Genomic DNA, 18030 nt, shown 5'->3' with positions numbered 1-18030 from the left:
ACTGGCCCGCAGGGTTGCCTCAGGGCGAGTGAACGTGTGGATGCACTGAGCTGGCCCACAGGGGGCGCTGCAGCAGTGGGTCTTGGGGGGAACACTCAGGAATTCCAGTTCCTAGACCTCACGTGGTAGCTGAATGGGCCCCCAAGACTTTCTTGAATGCTCTGAAATGTTTTGTAAAAGTGTGTGTAGCTGGTGGGGCCGTGTGTGTGTGTGTGTGTGTGTGTGTGTGTGCACCCCATGGGGCATGCATGTGTGTGATCAGCTTCTTTCAGGAAAGAATCCACAGATGAGTTATTATTGATGAGTTATTTCAGGGAGTCTGTGACCTGGGAAAGGGGGAGGGAGTCCGAGGCCTGGCCTGCAGGGAGACACGGCTGGGTAGATGGGAACGGCTCCAAGCCCCCCTGCACAGGAACTCGTAGCAGGCAGGGGACCTTCCTCATCCTTCTGCCAAAGGCGTCTAGAGAAGATGCTTTGTGCATCTAGGGGCCAAAGGAATGTCTGAATCACATCGCCAGAGCAGACTGGGACAAGTCCTTTGCCCTTGTGCCGCCAACTGTAGTGAGCAGGAAGCTGAGCTGCCAGGCAAGGCTGTTTCCCTCTTTTCTTCCCCTTCCCGAGCAGCAGTACATCCCGGTGCTCCCAGATGTGCACCCCAGCCCCATCCACAAAGGAAATGCTGTCTTACTGACATCACTGTAAGGAAGTGCATGGACCAAGTTAGAGTGCGACGGTGTTTGTGGTCTGCAAGGAGGCAAAGTTTGGTTGTGGGGGGGCGGGGATAAAAGAGGGTTCTTCCTAATGACTAATTAATACGTCTCTTTAAGCGAACATTAGAGAGAGGTGCACGGAGTTCTCATGTCACATCTGAAACGTTCTATTGTTCTGTTTGTTTTTCATTATTCTGAAATGATTACTGCAGAAATTCTTAAATTGGATGCTTTTCAAAGAGGAAGATTAAAGACTGTAAGCAGAGGCTTGCAGCTGTGTAAAAAAGAGCATGCATCTGGGTTGCTTTGGGATGTTTTGGGGAGAGCTTCGGCGACTTCACCTTAGGCTCCCGATAGCACATGGAGAAACGCTCAGGCGTGTTGGGGGCACATCTGCCGAGCGCCCTCCGGGGGTCTGTGTGGAGCTAAGCTAGCAGCTGGCAGCGTTCCTGCCCGAGCTCGACGCCATCTTCCTGATGTTATTTAGCTAAAGCCTCCTGAACGCGTTTCGGTGGGGGATGGATCTCCATGATGCCCAGACAAGGATGCCGGGGCATTCTGAAGAAACCCAGGCTCAGACTTTGAGTAAGTGCACAGGAAGAGGAGAAATCTGGTCTTGACGTGCTCGTCAAAAATCCCCTACAGTCTTGCTTCAGCGACTGTCTAGGAAGTCGTACCTGTTTGGCTAAGGATCAGTTCTAACTGGGGAGTCTTGTATTATCCACACTTTTTTGTTAGACAGTCACCGCTTGTCCTGGTTCTAGACTGAGAGGGTAAGTATTTGTAATCTTGGCTCCAGAAAAAAAAAACAGAAGCTTCACGTTGTGTGAAAGAGTTAAAGGCCCTCAGGGAGGAGGGGTCCTTTGAGGGGCTTTCCCGGTCTTCTGCTTCTCTGAGAATTGCTCCCCTCCTCCCACCTACACACGGCACACCCACACAGAGGTGAACACTTGCCATGGCCCGGAGTGGACGCTCACCCAGGGGAAAACTATCCAGATACTGGCCTAGCCACATTCCCTTTTGGTCTGAGTTCTTTTGATCGCAAGTGGCAAAAGCGTCATCTTAGACTCACTTAAACCAAACAGAATTTACTGACTTCAGTAACTAATGAGTTCAGGTGCAGCTTGATCCAGGGACTTAGTCCCTCTCCCTCCCTACTTTTTTCTCCATCCTCCTCCTCCTCCACCTTCCCTTCCCTGCCTTCCTCCCTCTCTCTTTTGGCTTTATTTTCTGCTAGTGGTGTCTTCAACAGCTCTGAACTCACATTCTCACAGGCCAAACATAAATTTTAAAAAACCATCACCTCTTTCCCAGTCATACAAGCTCCTGATTGATCTGGCTTGGATGAAATGCCCTTACTGTGGTGCCCCCAGGGCTTTGATTGGTCAGAGCTTGATCTCATGCTTGCATCTAGGGTAAGCTGGATTGGGATCCACAGAGGGCACAGGGACTGAGGTTGGGTAGAGTGGGTCCCTAAAGGAGAATTAAGGTGCTGCTGTTGGAAGGAAGGGGGATAGATAGCCAGGCAGAAATACCCAGTGTTAACAGGTTCTCTCTTGGAACGTTTGGGATTGGGTGAGCACTGACTGGGTCACTCTGAATGTATATGGGGCTGGGTTTGAGGGATGTCGTGTTTGGACTGTGAGCTCAAAAAGTAGAGAAAGCAAGCATGCTGAGAGAGGGCAGTGTGGGGTGCTTAGTTCCCTGCCCCAACTTTGATTTTGTGGGGTGCACAGCTCCCTGCCCCAGCTCTGGACGATTTTCAGTCCCCTGGTCCAGCCGCTCAGAGGGCCCGGCAACACTTCTCACCCTTGGTTGTCTGAGACACTCTTGTAACCTCCCAGTAAGTCCCCGTTTCCCTGAAGCCATCAATGAATTGGTTTTTCTTCCTAGCAATCAAAGTCCCTTGACTGGGAAGAGAAGGGCCAGGGACAGCATTGGACTGGCTCACAGGTTTCCCTGCAGGCAGGAAGCCTGGCTCCTGGTGGGGATCAGTGCGCCGGGAGCAGAAGCGAGGTGAGACAGAGCAGCGCCATGGAGACCTACACGTGGAGAGCAGCTCCAGTTCCTTAAAGGACAATTAGCAGCAGTGGGAGGAGGAGGTCACTTAATACTCACATTAGAAGGTGACACTCTAACGGCCATCCTTGCTGAATTATTGCCTCCCTAGCCATTCATTTTCACAAGAGCTGTTTGCCTGAACTGTACCAGTCACACAGCCCAGGCCTTTGGAGGCCGAATGTAGCCGAATGCGCCTGATGTGTCTGAAACTCTTTCATTCAGAAGGGGAAGCCATGAAATGTATCTTTTGAGGGTAGCCATGTCCTTGGTATCTTCAGAGTTGAGTGAACTTCTTGTTCGGATGCCAAATTCTTGCATAACGATTTCATTTTTTACTGTTTTTCTATTCTTAAGAACATTGGATTTGGAAAGGTCTCAGCAGAATCAAGCAAAGTAGAAACTTCCTGCAGCTATGACCTGGACTGCCCTCTTTCGTCCTTCCCTTCACCCTGGTCAGCTCCTCCTCACCCTTCAAGGCTTTGCTTAGACATCACCTCCTCCAGGAGGCCTCCCTTGATGGCCTCCGCACTGCATCCGTGCTGCTGCTCCTTGTCTCCTGGCCTCCCTCTGTCACAGCACTTGCTCCAGCAGACTATAGTTTTTGTCCTTTATTTATCTGTCTGCCTCACTAATGTGTGAACTTTTTTAGAGCAGGCCATAACTTTGGCTAATAATAGCTAACTTTTGTTGAAAACTCACATGCCCAGCAAAGTAAGCTGATCTTACACAGAATCCTGGAAGGTCAGTGCTAAAATTACCCTCATTTTACATTAAGAAATTAACGCACATGGAGAGGCTGGGTAAATTACTGAAGTTCACAGGTAATAAGGAAGGTGAATCAAGATTTGGAGTCCAGTCCTCATAATCACAGCTCCAAACTGCTGGTCCTCCTCTGCCTGGCTCCTTGCAGCTGGCGCAGGCCCAGGCACTTAGGTGCTCAGTAAACACTGGCTGAACTGAAGTAGGTTCAGTGCCTGTGTGTGTGCACCTCAGCTTAGACGGAATCGTCAGCTGTGGTTTTGCTTCTTTTTATTACTGTGATGAGAGTTACAGGCAGGGTTGGTTTCCCACTCAAGCGAATAGAAGCAAGTTCTCACTAGGACCCTTCTCTCTGAGGCAAAGAGACTTACTCTGTTTTCAAAAACTTACTTCCCACACCAGCCGCTTTCTCAAAGGCTTTAGCTCTGGAGATACAGAGCGAAAGATAACTTCCCATCCATCACAGGCATGCCGCAGCTGTCTGGGGCTGAGAAGCAATTGGGAACATCATATCTTCCAAGAGCACTCGCCTTTAAATTGCGTTGTATCGGAAGAACTCAGGCAGGTGTGGAGATAAGTGTGACAGATCTCCTGGCCCCCATTCCCTAGTGAGCTTTCACGCCCTGGCCCTGCAGCCCGGGTTGGGACGCTGCTTCCCCACCCTGTTCACTCATGGAGGTTTCCTCCTCAATGACAGATACAGTCCTTTGGTTTTCAGATGTGGCCATGTGTTTCAAAATAACTCTGAATCTGAACATTTATCCAGTTGCGTTTGGAGAGAAGAGGGAGCGTGAGCTATGCGTTGTCTTCACAGAGCTCATCAGAGTTCCACTTACTTGAAATATATCGTTTTATTTTTTGGTTATCAAAGTCAACATTCAATAGAAAGAAGAAATTTGGAAAACCAGGAAAACCATAAAGATAATAAAAGTCTAGCAAGGTTCCAAAATAACCACTGTTAATGTTTTGATTTGGATCCTTCTGGTCTTATTTCCAGTGATGTAATTGCACACATACACACGTGGTTAGAATCATACTTACCATATCGTAAGTGGTCCCTAAATTAAATTATTTCAGAGTAAACAGATGTCGAGCTTCCGCTCTCCCTTCTCCCTACCCCAGAAGGCTTGGCTGGTATTTGTATCCATGAAGAGAGAAGCAGAAGACTTCACTACTTTTTCAATGAGTCTAAATCTCTGTTTGTAATTTCAGTGCTACGAACAGAGTAACCACCTTTTAGCCAGTGAGCGTCCATTGCAGTGCGCACGGCCAGGACGGCATGATGTGCCTGACTCGGATAACCAGACTGCAGAACGTGACTGCAGGATGAAGTCGTATTTTCTTCCCAAATTCCCTAAACATGATCATTGGAGCCCCCAGCGGCTTGATTGCTGCAAATTAGCTCTCATCACGGTGGCTCCAGCTAGTTCTCGGTTTGCTGGGAACTGTCTCACATGCACTCAGGGACCTGCCTCTTGTGGTTTTCTCTGTGGCCCCCGATGTGGCTGCCAGGGCTGAAGATGACCCTCACTAGGTGGCCGGGCTCCTGGGCACAGCTGCCCACTGCAGTCACCGTCCCTCTGGCTGGGGGTGGGGTGTGGCTGGGCCTGCTCCTTATGTCCCCAAGCACAACAGAGACCAGGCTAGAGCTTTTAATAAAACTGGGCCAACAGTGTAGGGATCGCGGCGGAGACATACAGCACGGGGGAGAACTCACAGTCGCTGTTGCTGGAAGCGGCTGCCCCCACATCCAGGGGTCTCGGGAGGGTGACTCTCTGCCTTCCCCCTGGTCTCCGTCTCTCTTGAGAGGGCAGGTGACTGCCCCACCAGGGGACGGTTCTGCCTGGAGAAGCGGGGTCAGCAGCCGTGAATCCCAGAGAACAGGCAACTCCACGCTCGTCCCCTCCTCAGTTCTCTGGCCCAGGCCGGAGCTACCAGTGGTTGGGACCGAAGGGGCTGCAGCGGGCGTCTGGCGGAGCAGAGGGTCCTCAGCGGACCTGAAGGGGTTGGAAGGTCTGTTAATACAGCAGATGTGACACGAAGTGGAAACTGTCCCCACGGGTCCTCTGTGAGAGTCCATCTGCATCTGACCTTCACTGGAAGTGGTCTTCCCATGACTTAGTTAGAGGCTTTATTTTAGAGTCAGAGGGTAGATTCCAGGGCCAGGAACTCAGCGAGTCCTGTTTTGCCAGCTTAGTCGGTAATGGGAAGATTGCAGACCTGGGCGCCAGTGTTTGCTCCCCTTCTAACTAGCTCTGCGTGGGACCAGCGGCGCAGCGTCTGTGAGCTAGGATGGCAAATAAAAGCACAAGTGGACAGGCCAACTGTGGTTCACGGACTGTAGTGTTAAAAAGAAAGTTTCCTCTTACAGTAATCTAAATTAGCAGAAGAGCACTCACTTTTACGTAGATGGCCGTTGTTCATTAAAGTGGAGACCTGTATCTGCTCTCCAAACCTGCTAGAAGTAGATGACAGTCCTGTGCTCTGAGCAGCCCCTGCTCCATGTACTGGACGCAGGTTGGTCGAGCACCTGCACGAATGCAGGAGGTGACAGACATCCTGCTTTTGTGGGACTGAGCTTGGCGGTGCTCTAACCGACATCTGAGCCCAGCACCTGTGTCCACCCTGACCTGTCCTTTCGTCCACCCACCCAAAATTTATTTATGTCCACGAATGTACATTTAGGGCCTCCTTTGTGCTGGGGCAGGGGATACAGCAGTGGACAAAATCAACCAGATTCTTCTGGCTTGAAGAGCCAAACAATAAACAAATAAAGAGGCAGATACCTTGTGTGCCCGTAGTGGTTGGTGCTGGAGAGCAGGAGTGGCCGTCAGTTCAGATGTCTGAGGGAGTGAGGGGATAAGCATTCTAGACAGAAGGAATGGCAACAGCAATTCCCTGGGGCTCCACCCCCTTTGTTAATCTGTGACTTCTGAACTCAGCTCTACCGACCGCCAGCATCCTCTCGTATCCGTCTTGTTCTCCTGCACCTGCTGCCTGGCCTGCGCTCAGTTCTCTCCTGTTCCACGCTTCTCCTGCCATAAGTTAGCCTCTGAACATGCCCTGCCCTTTGCCCCACATCTGTTTCCCTTCCATACCTGGTCCATTCTGACTCATTGTTTTTGTTCCAGAGCAGAACATCCCTACATGGCCATCCCCAGGCCTAGCACAGCTGCAAGAACCATGTCCCTTTCCTTACAGCTCATTATCCATGTGACATGTGTCCACATGTGAGATTATTTGCGTAAACGCTCCGGGAGGGCACGGTTATGTCTGGTTCTGTTCTCTGTGGTATCCCTGGAGCCCAGCTCTGAACTTGAGAGGTGGCGTCATACATAAGAGGCACCCCTGGTTACTCCACGGAGGGAACACCCAGTTCTGACTGAGGGCTGGAGGTGCTGGGGGAGAGAAGACAGCTGCCCTGAGCAGGGTCTCAAAGGAAGAGAAGATGCCCTGAACCCAGTGTCCAGCTCTCATCATCTGCATAACCAGTCAAGTGTCGTCTGCTTCACAGGGTAGCCTTTGGGTGCTGCTGGCCATGCCACTTTCAGAGTGTGAGATTGGGGCCAGATGTCCAGGGAACACGCCCTGTGCACCGTGATCTGTTCCCTGAAACAAGGTCTGCTTGTCAGCCAGCATCAGTGATTACTGTAGTGTCACCGCTGCAGGTGGAGCAGAGACTGGGCTGGGTCTGTTGCACTCCTAAGCTGCTCTAATGCTACCCTTTTTTAAAAGGAATGCGGGATGGTGCTGGCAATTCTTAGTAAATAGTGCATTTCCGCCTTTACAAGTCTGCCTCATTTACATAACCCAGTGAACCATAAAGTCATTTTTCTCCAAGTTATTCATCTTACTCTCGGCGTTTGACTGCAATAATATCACTCCATCAGCGCGGTCATACAGCAATTCAGGCATTTTGTTCTAGCAGCGAGGACACTTACAGTTAATAACACATGAAGCCATTTCATTAAGAGGAAAGTTTTGTTGGGATCCATTAACACAGGCCGCCAACCAAAACACAAATCATTTCATTCCTTGGATATTAAGGAAGCAAAATGAATTAGGAACCTAAAGCCATTTTTTAAAAGAATCTTTGTTCTCCTGATGTCATCTGGCTGTCTGCGTTTAACAAATCTGCGTGGAGGGCGTGGAGTGTGCAGTTCACAGAGCTTGCTTTTCTACGGGGTGGAGACCGTGCAGTCTTTGGAGGTAGCATCAGCTAAGGCCCAGCTCTGGTTCTGCCCCTCACCCCCTGGGTCATATTGGACCCATTGCTTAGTTGCTCCAAGACTCTGTTTTTAGGCGTAAAAAATGGCAGGGCTCCATTGCAAACGCTAAGTAAAACGTCTAGCATGTGATCGGCGCCACTAAGTGGTACCCCATCTGTAAATCCGAGTACGTTCGTACGGCTTAACTTCCACTGTTGAATATCATAATGTGCATAAAAAAGGTTTGGGTCTGAGGTGGAGGAGTCTGGATAATAAGACGCAGCTGGAAGTGGAGAGGCAGACATTTCATCTACTCTGAAGGAAGCCCGGCAGCCTGACAAACAAGCGGTGTGTGGATGTGCATTTATTCCCGGGTTCTTGCTGCATTCACAGTGGCAGGTTTCTCTGTGGGGTCTGGTTCTTGCAGAGGTTAGGAGCATCCGGCAGGTACCTCCTGTGAGGTCCCTGTCCGAAAAAAGCACTCTCGCCTGGGAACCATGGCGCTTGTGTGACGGGGGCTGTATGAATGCCCGGGTATCGAGCTCACTCTGAGTCAGACGCCCCAGCAGCACGTCCCAGGTTTCGCTTACATACTTGAAAACCCAGCGGAGAAGGTCACTTACCGAACTCCGCTGTTTCTGTTGACAAGTTTTTGGAAGCAGAGGGATGCTTAACTGCCCAGCCCACAGACTGTGTGTTATGTTTGTGTTCCCTCGCCTGCCTAGCATTTGACAATTAATTAGGCATGGTAATTACCTGCTTTAATTTCGTGATTGCACATCCTATAATTACCCCTAATTCTGTAATAGGGAAGTTCATGTACACAAAGGCAGATGACGATGAAGGTGATGGGGCTATAATATTAACAGCTGCCACTGCTTCCTGCCTGCCAGGCACGGTGGCTCACAACCACCCGACAAAGCTGGTCTTGTCCCCGTTTTACAGATTGAGAAGCTGAGTCTTGAGGTTGGAGTATTGGAACCCAGGCCTCTTTCCCTGTACAATCCATGCCATTTCTCTGGGCCATTCTGCCTCTTGCAGGACAGGGCTCGGTCCTGCCTAAGATCCAGGGTGCAACTGGCCAAAAAGCCTGTATCTGTGCTCAGCAGACCCTGACGGCAGATCTGGGACTTCAGCCCACTGAGAGCCAGCCCGTAAATCTTCATTCTCTTCCTCCCTTTCTTCCCTCTCCGCCTGCTCCCTCCTTTCATCTATATATTTATATGGAGAATCGAAGCTTGAGGAGGGAAATTAACTTACCCAGGCTTGCTTGGCGAGCAAAAGATAGAGGTGGAATTCAAACCCAGGTCTCTCTGAGGCCAGAGTCCCGTCCCTGGACCCCTCACCCCTGTCAACACTGACATCTGGCTGTGTGTCAGACCCATGTGGACGCTCACAGTCTAGTTTAGATGTCCTCTAGTCACAACTTAGGGTAGAAGCTCACTCTCTGAGGAGAGTCTAGGTGTGGCTTTTTTTTTTTTTACTTTTACTTTTAAATCTAGACTTGATGTAAATATCAGATGCAGAAATCTTAAATGTATAGTTCAGTTAATTTTTACTTCTATATATATCTGTGTGACCACTGCCCAGAGATGTAGGACATTTCCAGCACCCAGAAGTCTCCTGTGTCCTCCTGCGCTCTGGGTAAGAATCCTTGCCCGCCCCAAAGGTCATGAAGATAGCCTTCTAGGTTCTCTCCTAGTAGCTTTCTGATTTTACCTTTCACGTTTAGATCTATAATCTGCAAAGAACTGAGTGCAAAAGCCAAGGGTATGATGGCCCATAGCTCCTTACCCATAACAGCCCCAATTGGAAACAACCCAAACGCCCATCCCAGCACAGCAGGCAAATAAGCCGTGGGGTGCCTGCACCGGGGACCACTCCACAGCAGTGGACAAGAACACGTGAGCGCCATCCACACCACGTGGAGAACCCCCCCCCCGCCCCCAGTACAGAGCGAAGCGAAGCAGACACCAAGGAGTGCACTCTGCAAGCGCAGTTAGATGACGTTCAAGCAGGTGAGGGGCGCTGCCTGGGAGGGGCCCAGGGAGCGGACGGGAGTGTCCATCTTCGCACTGAGAGTGTTTCCCAGGGGCCCTGTCTACACAAGAGTTTGATCCAGCCTCAGCGCATCCACGCTGAGGTTTTGCCTTCTCCCCGACTTAACCTCTCCTCACCGCAGTGTTATTACAGACATTTCCGGGGTCATTCTTCCCCAGCGGAAAAGAAACCTCAAGATCCAAATTTCCTCTGAAAATACGGAAGAGAGGGTTTGCGCCGATTCCCGATTACAGATATTACCCTCCTATTTTATCTTCCTTTTGCTGAGTCGAGGAGATGGGACTGGAAGTGTCTTTTTATTGCCTATTTTAAAAGGGAGCTTGATTCTGCTGGAAGAGGTCAATGCTTTTATTCCTTCAAGGAATTATTATCTTTATGGCTCAAGCAGAAGGAATTGGGGCCTATCACATTTAATTTGGAATGGGGAGCCCTTTACCAAAAAAACAAAACAAGAACAAAAACCTAATAATTTTGGACATAAGCCCTTTCGATTCTTCAGTGAAATAAGTGCACAGTCTGGTTAAGTATAATTCAAGGGCAACTTAATTTGCAGAGGAAGTTTCCCAGTTTCAGATGCTAAAAGCATTGCAGTTGAGGGTGAACTGTTCAGGTAATTGTGGGCAATTTCAATGGCATTAGGTTCCTGAAGGGAGAAATAAAAGTGAGAAAGCACAGTTGGAGCATCTGGTACCCAGGAGACTGTTCCAAGGATGTGTGATCTGCCCAGGAAAGGGGCATTGGGCCTCAGGGCCATCGAGCAGGGACCTTCCTTGCCAGCTGCCCCGCATGGCTGGCTTGGGGTTCCCGGGCCCTTGGGAACCTCGGTTTCTGCAGCAGTGTGCTGTGATAGAAAGTGCTGGGCCTAGGGCATCAGGCCTGGCCTCACGCCTCTACCTCCCAACCTCCCCAGGGCAAGTGGCATCCTCCTCTGAGCCCACGTCTTCATCTGGAGAAGGGGCAAGTTCACACTGTCTGCCTTGCAGATTGACGTGAGGACGAGAGGCGAGGCCTGGTGGAGTACCCAGCACACAGTAGGTGCTTCATAAGTGGCAAGTGTTAATGGTGAAGGTATTTATATTTTGTTGGGATTCTGAAAAGTATCATTTTACTCTCTTGGGGCTGGCAGTGGGTAACTTGACTCTTGCTGAATTTCTCATCGAGCTGCACAATTGACTGTTAACCAGAGAGATCAGGGTTTGATCAACATCCAGACAACAGCAGGTGCTGAGAACGGGGTGCTTGGCCGGAAGTGTGTCAGTGCAGGGCCTCTGTGACCATCTCCCCTCCCCTTGTTATCTAGCGGCCTCCAGCTAGAACAGAAGCTGGTGCGGGAAATGCCTGGTGGCCACTCTTCACTTCTGGGAAGACCTCAGCCTGATGGTGCTGGCACAGGCAGGACAGTCAGCAAGCTTGATGGAAGTACCTGGAACCCTCTTGGTCCCCCTTGGGCATCAGTTGTCACCACCCATTGTTCCCAGGATCCTGCTCTCCCACTTGGCTGGGCGACTCGCAGACAGCTGAGCTTTGAAGAAAGATACTCCGGGGATGGGTCTGCCATTGCCTTTCCCCTTGGGTATGAATTCCTCCTACATCAAGGCTGAGGTCAGACCTTCTGCCTGATTCCAAGAGCACCTTGGTCTCCACAATGAAATGGGAGTGGAACGTGGGTGGAAGAGGCCCAGTGTAGTCCTTGGCATTTATGAGGCACCTGAGGACTCAGAGGACCAGAGCTGGAGGGCCGTAAAGGGACCCAGAGGCCATCTGGTTCAGCCCCTGCATTTTATGCACGAGGAAGCAAGGCCCGGAAGAAGCAGGGTGCTCCCAGGAGCAACATGGGGGCCAGAGGGGCCACAGCATCCCGTCTCGGGGGCAGCAGAGCTGCTTTCACATACTCCTGAGAAATAACGTGTTTTGGGATTCATGTTTGTGGAGCTTTTTAGGGGAGGGGCATGATAATTTGTATTTTTATTTGAAATTTTTAATGACCCACAGCATAATTTGTCCTAAGCCCTGGGTCTAAGGCTCAGTGGTAATCTGCGTACTTGTTCTTTACTAAGCAGAGACCCTCTGGTAGAGATCATAAAGCTGAGACAGGTGTGGCTTCAGTGGCGGTGCTTCTTCCAGTTTGCAGAACCTCATGCTTTTGGGGATGATGACAGCAGCAACAGGGGCAGTTAACTCTTCGGGCAATTTTATGAATCCTTTCAAGCATCTTTTTTTTTTCTGGATTATACCCATTTCTCATATGAGTAAACTAAGACTCAGAAAGAAACAAATTGCCTAATATCACTCAGGCCCTGTTCTAAGCCCATTCCATGTGTGAACTCACTTAATTCTCCCAAGACCCAGTGAAGGAGTTAATATTATACTCATTTCCCAAACCAGGAAGCAGAGGCACAGAGAGGTGAAGTGACCCCCTCAGGGTGCACAGCTGGCACGCGGCCGAGCCAGGATTGGAGTGGGGGCTCCATGCAGTGTGGCTCCTTACTGCTCACACTCTTACGATGTCAGACCCTCCTCTCTCTGCCACCAGGATCTTGCTCCCCTGCCTGCCCCAGTCGTCATGCCCATAGTCTTCCCGCCCCCTGGCACATATACTCATATTCTCAGCTCAGGTGGCTTCCCCCAGCCGTGGGTCCCCTGGAGCCAGACATCAAGGAGGATATGGGATGAGAAGAGGGTACTTGACATAGCAGTCCTATGACTTGTAAAAGGAAGGGTTGAACTGATGGGTTCCAAGGTCCTATCTGACCCTAGCATTTCGAGGTTCTGCATTCTTGAATGGCTGCCGTGCCCCATAGCAGGGTATACAACCGGCAGAAAGCTGGAAGGCCAGTGGGCGATGCTCTTTCTAGGACAGGGTATTTGCTTTGATCTGGACTTTTTCTTAGGATGTCTTTAGAGAATGCAGGCAAATTGGCACCATCCTGCTTATCAAGAGATTTTTAAGAATTGAAGAAATTAAAGAACTCAAAAGACTGCAGGCCCGTTGGCACCATCCTGGTTTACCAAAGCAAGGGGTGGAGCCTGAAGTTAGATGGTTGCTATGACGCAGGCGCCTTCCACGCCCGCAGACGCTGCCCACTGTACCGACCCCAGGACCCGGTCTCTGGCATGAGCGTCCTCACAGATAGTAGTTGAAAGAGTTTGAACAGGGGAGATGAAAATGAATGGAATGGGGAAAATTGGGAGGCCAGAAGAGCAACTGGAGGCCTGCTGTAGTGGTCCAGGCAGGGGCGGGGCTGACTCTGGAGGTGGGCCTGGCAGGCCCTGCTGTTCGGTACTTGGATGGGGGCTGAAGAACAGCAGTGGTCGACACTGATGCCCAGGTCTCTGGCTCAGGTCCGTTCACCGAGGGAGCGAGGTCCCAGGCGGAGTAGGCTTGCTGTGCAGATCCTGAGTACAGATTTAGACAGGAAGGGTTTTACCAAGTCTGGTCCAGAGTTCACATCAGAGGTCCAGACTAGAGAGAAGGATCTGAGAGTCACTGACCTAAAACCGAAATGCACAGACCTGAGACTGGACGCTCCTCTTGGGGAGAGGACAATTCCCGCCTTTAGGGCAGGGGCGGGAGAGGAGGGGTCCACATGGAAAGCCAGGAAGGGACCATTGGAGAAGCAGAAGGAACTCAGTGCTTTCATGGAGTGAAGGATTTGGCTCTTGAATGTGTTAGGAAAGATGCAGAATCAGAATTTATAACTCACATTAGAATTGCCAATTTTTATCATTATGTTAGAGGTTTTTAAGATACATATTGACGTTCAGTAATTGCAAATTATAAAAGCTATTTATCTTTGAAGGTTTTGCTCTCTGAGCTGTTATTAACTTGTGTAATTTTTAGAAACATGCATTGATTGCTCTCCCACTGTTTTCCCTTGTGAAGTAATGTGTGTCCCTGGACGGTGTTAGGGCTGGTAAAAGGTGATGAAACAGCCCTCCTATTTTGTACCGCCAGAGTGTTCTCTTCATTAAAATAAAGTTTTTTAAAAATAAAATAAAATAAAAAAGTTGTATGCCCCAGTTGTGCTTATCCCATCTTGATGTCACCTTCCATCCAGTTGGGCTGATCTCAACTCCGGCCTCTCCCTCGTTCCCCAAATCAATTTGCACCTCCTCCATGTGGTGGTCTGTGTGATCCCAGACATGGCCGCATGGTTTATTCTGTACCTGAAGACTCTCCCTACTGCCCTGGGACCAGGTGCTGTTAGTCAGCTCCATTTTATCGACAAGGAAACGCATAGTCAGAGAGGTGGAATAATCTGGTTTACATCAGGGGTTCCCCGAATTGCCCATTGTTTTAGTCCATTTGCGCTGCTGTAACAAACAGCTGTACACTGAGTGACTTAAACAACAGACATTTATTCCCCACAGCGCTGGGAAGTCCAAGATCAAGGCACCAGCAGATGTGGTGTCTGGTGAGAAGCTGCTTCCTGGCTCACAGACAGCTGTGTTCTCACTGTCCTCATGTGGCGGAAGGGGTGAGGGAGCTTTCTGGGTTCCCTTTTATAAGGGCACTAACCCCATTCATGAGGGCTCCACCCTCACGACCTAATCACTTCCTAATGCCACCACATTGGGGGTTCAGATTTCAACATATAAACTTGGGGAGGGGACACGAACATTCAGACTATACCACCCCCTCATCAGAACCACCAGGAAAGCTTTGGAACGCTACAAATTCCTGGGTCCCAAATGGTTAATGTTGCTTACCCAAGGGCTAGTAATGTTTGGAAAGCACTGCCCTTCTCCACGCTAGGTTTGGATATGTCAGTAGAAAAATAACAGTGATGAGGACTCTCTGAATATCTAGATCAGGGGTCAGAAAGTAAATATTTTCAAGTTAGCAGGCTATATGGTCTTTTTTTCAGCCACTCAAACTCTGTCATTGTATTGTGAAAGTAGCTATAAACATAGGTAAACAAGTAGATGTGGCTGGATTTGACCCACTGGGCCATAGTTTATCTCCTTTAATCTAGATAATTAGTCTTGTGCATGATGATCAGACAGGCACTTGAACTTGCTACTCTCCAGGGGATGTTTGGACTTGTGTAAGAATATGCTGCAAGCATACAGTCCATTTAAGATGTATCAGAGTCCCTACTACAAAGACCTCTAAAACATTAGCTTGAACAAATTAGAGGTCAACTTTCCTCTTCTGTTAAAAAAAAGGTTTTGAATAGATAGTCTGGTATTTGGTATGGTGGCTCCCTAATGTCATCAGAGACCCACAGTCCTTTTGTCTTTTTATTTCCATTCTCAAGATTGCCTCATGATCATAGTATGGCTGTTGGAGCTCCAGTCATCACATCTGCATTTGAGAAAGAAAGAAAAAGACAGGGAGAAAAGTAAAAAGGCACTTGTCAGCTGAGTCAGATCTCTCCAAAGAGCTTTCTTAGAAGCCCCAAACAGTGATTTTTGCTTACATCTCATTAGCCTCTCTTATCTGCAAGGGAAACAGGAATATGTAGCTGGACTTTTTTTTTTTCCTGAACACATTGCTGTCCCCAGAAATATTGGGGGAATTGGATACTGGATGGGCAGCTAGCACTTGCTGTGACTTGGGAGGATGCAAAGAATGCCCCAGATGTGCTGCAAACTGATTCATCATGTCTCAGTCTATGGAGACTGAATGCCTGAAGCCCCTGTTCTCCACAACTAACCAGGCCTTTGTAGGCAGTTTTGGGATCTAACGTATCCTTCAGTGTGATAATCAGATCCTTGCGTAACTGTAGTAGCTGTCCTATCAGGTATCTTACCACTGCTTGGACACTCAGTGCCAAGAACCCTGTTGAGACATACCTTTTCCTCTCTAGGCAGCTTTGGCTGCTATAAAGTTCTTTTCTGATGAAATCTGTCTTTCTCTAGTTTCCATCTGCTAGAAGTTTGCCTCCTGGAATCATCCAGAACATACCATCTTGGTCTTTCCTCTTCCTTATTATAACCTTTTCAGGAATTTAGAGATTTCTACCTCCTGCATCTCAAGGCTCAGGTTGTCCTCCTCCAATGTCTTCCATCTTCCTTCAGCTAATTTGGCTGCAAATCAGCTCCCAAGGCCTGCGCTTCTAATCTTTAAGGTGTGTATGAATCACTTGGGGTTCTGGTTAAAATGCAGATTCTGAGTGGAGCCTGACATGTTGCATTGATACCGTCTCACCACGTGATGCCGATGCTGCTGGTATGTGGACCACACTTTGAGTAGCAAGTGATCTGAATGTGTTTCAATTCATCTTTTAACAGGTAGCAACCAAAACCTAATTTGGTAAGGTCGATTTAGAATAGAGCAAGACTCGTCATCTCCTTTTTTCTGGAAGTTATCACGTACCTTTTTATGAGGTCTAAAGAGTACATGGGCTGTTTGCTGGCCCTTTCACACTATTCACTTAGCTTGAATTTACTAAAATTTTTGTCTGTGTCCCACAGGCCATTGCTGTGCCGTATCTCCCCCATCTTACACTTACGGATTTGTTTTTTCGGATTGTCTTATAAAATGTGACACTGATCTTTTTGAATTTCATCATATTGCATTCGACTCATCCCTCAGGCCAGTTGAGATCACTTGGTATCTGTCATCCAGTACATTTACTGTCTCTCTTCTCCTGGGGGCCTCTAACAGACTTGATAGGCCTCTATTTCTCCATCTAATTCCGCTGAAAACTTCCATCCATTAACTGAACTTCTTTGGTTTAAATTCTCCTTCCTTCACCTTGTTCACAGAATATCATGAGAGACCTTGACGGTCACCTTACCAAAGTTCAAATGCACGCATTTGGGGATACAGAGTGGTTTTCATGTAGAGGCAGAATTTATCATTCACATTAGAGATGCCTACTTTTATACTTGAAAGGGGTTTTAAGATGTGTCTTGACGTTCAGTGAGTGCAGATTACGATAGTTATTTATCATCGAAGACTTTACTCTCTGGGCTGTTCTTGACTCATGTAACTTTTAAAAATGCATTGATCTCTCTCCCGTTTCTCTGTTTGGCTTTGAGCTGTAGTTGCCATGTGTCCCTGGAAGGTGTAAGGGCCTGTGAAAAGCTGATGGAACGGCCCTTACGTTTTGCATCTGCGGAGTGTTCTCATTAGAGTTACGTCTTGATTAAAATAAAGAAGTCTTATGCCTGGGTTGTGTTTATCCCATCTTGATGTGACCTTCCATCCAACTGGGCTGAGATCACCTCTGGCCCCCTCCCTGCCTCCTTCCCCAGATTGAGTTCCAACCCTCCGTGTGGTGGTCTGTGTGACCCCGGGCATGGCCGCACGGCTTGCATGTCCGAACGTCCACCACACCACCTTGGGAGGAGGTGCTGTGAGTCAGCTCCACTTTACAGACGAGGAGGCACGTAGCCAGCGAGGATGACTGGCCTCTCACCAGCAAGCCGTCCCTGCTACAATATGCACGTGACAAAAGCATGAGAAATGCGTCTCTGAGGTTAATCGGGCTGTCGGCCTCTGCTGATATTGGGAACACGATGTACAGCGTGTTGTTCCTGTAGCCTGCCTGTGGAGTCCTTCTCTTGTGGACCCATTTGTTCACTGAGCACACTGAGTCCCTGCTCTGTGCTAGGCACTGGGCCTCCAGGCTCAGGGGGTGGATGCGGCTCCTGCCCTCGCAGAGCTGTTTTCCTGGGTGGAGCGTTGCCTGAATCCCACTCCTCTGTCATGACAGTTTCAAGAGACGTTGACATTTTCTTTCTCTCTCCTTTTCCTGAAAGGTCTACGTCCGGATAAAAGATGACGAGTGGAACGTCTACCGGCGGTACACAGAGTTCAGGAGTTTACACCACAAGTTACAGAACAAATACCCTCAAGTGAGGGCCTACAACTTCCCACCCAAAAAGGCCATTGGAAACAAGGTAGGTCCCGTCACCGAGGAGGCCGGGCAGCCCGCGCGCTGCTGCCTGCACCAAGGCAGACGAGTTCCCCTTCTTTCAGGTGGTGGTTTCAACGTGCGTGCTCCTGTAAACTCATAACTCAACAGATTGGCTAAAATAAGAAAAAATGGGAAGGAAGGAAACAGTCACCCATAATCCCACCACCTGCAGATGATCGCGTTATGTTTTGTTTGTATGGGTCGCATGGATCTAGGGGAGGGCACACACTTGTTCTGTTAAAGGGCCAGAGAGTAAATATTTTTGTTTTCATGGACCCGACCACGTCCGCTGAAAATACACATCTCCGCCGTTGTGGTAGCGGTTGCAGACATTGTGGACGCGCGTGGGTGTGTCTGTGT

At 49.2% G+C, this 18030-nt stretch overlaps 1 protein-coding gene across 1 annotated transcript in view; it reads left to right on the top strand.

Annotated features, from left to right (window-relative positions):
• SNX29 (sorting nexin 29) overlaps positions 1 to 18030 on the top strand; it is a 478692-nt gene that overhangs the window by 381646 nt on the left and 79016 nt on the right. The window contains exon 19 of the mRNA XM_072942171.1: positions 17513 to 17653. Coding sequence (XP_072798272.1) covers positions 17513 to 17653 — 141 coding nt within the window. The remainder of the gene's footprint in view (positions 1 to 17512; positions 17654 to 18030) is intronic.

Source organism: Vicugna pacos, chromosome 18 (genome assembly GCF_048564905.1).
Source record: "Vicugna pacos chromosome 18, VicPac4, whole genome shotgun sequence".
Classification (NCBI taxonomy): domain Eukaryota; kingdom Metazoa; phylum Chordata; class Mammalia; order Artiodactyla; family Camelidae; genus Vicugna; species Vicugna pacos.
Note: the sequence above shows the minus strand (reverse complement) of the source record. Positions and strands in the feature narration are given on the sequence as shown.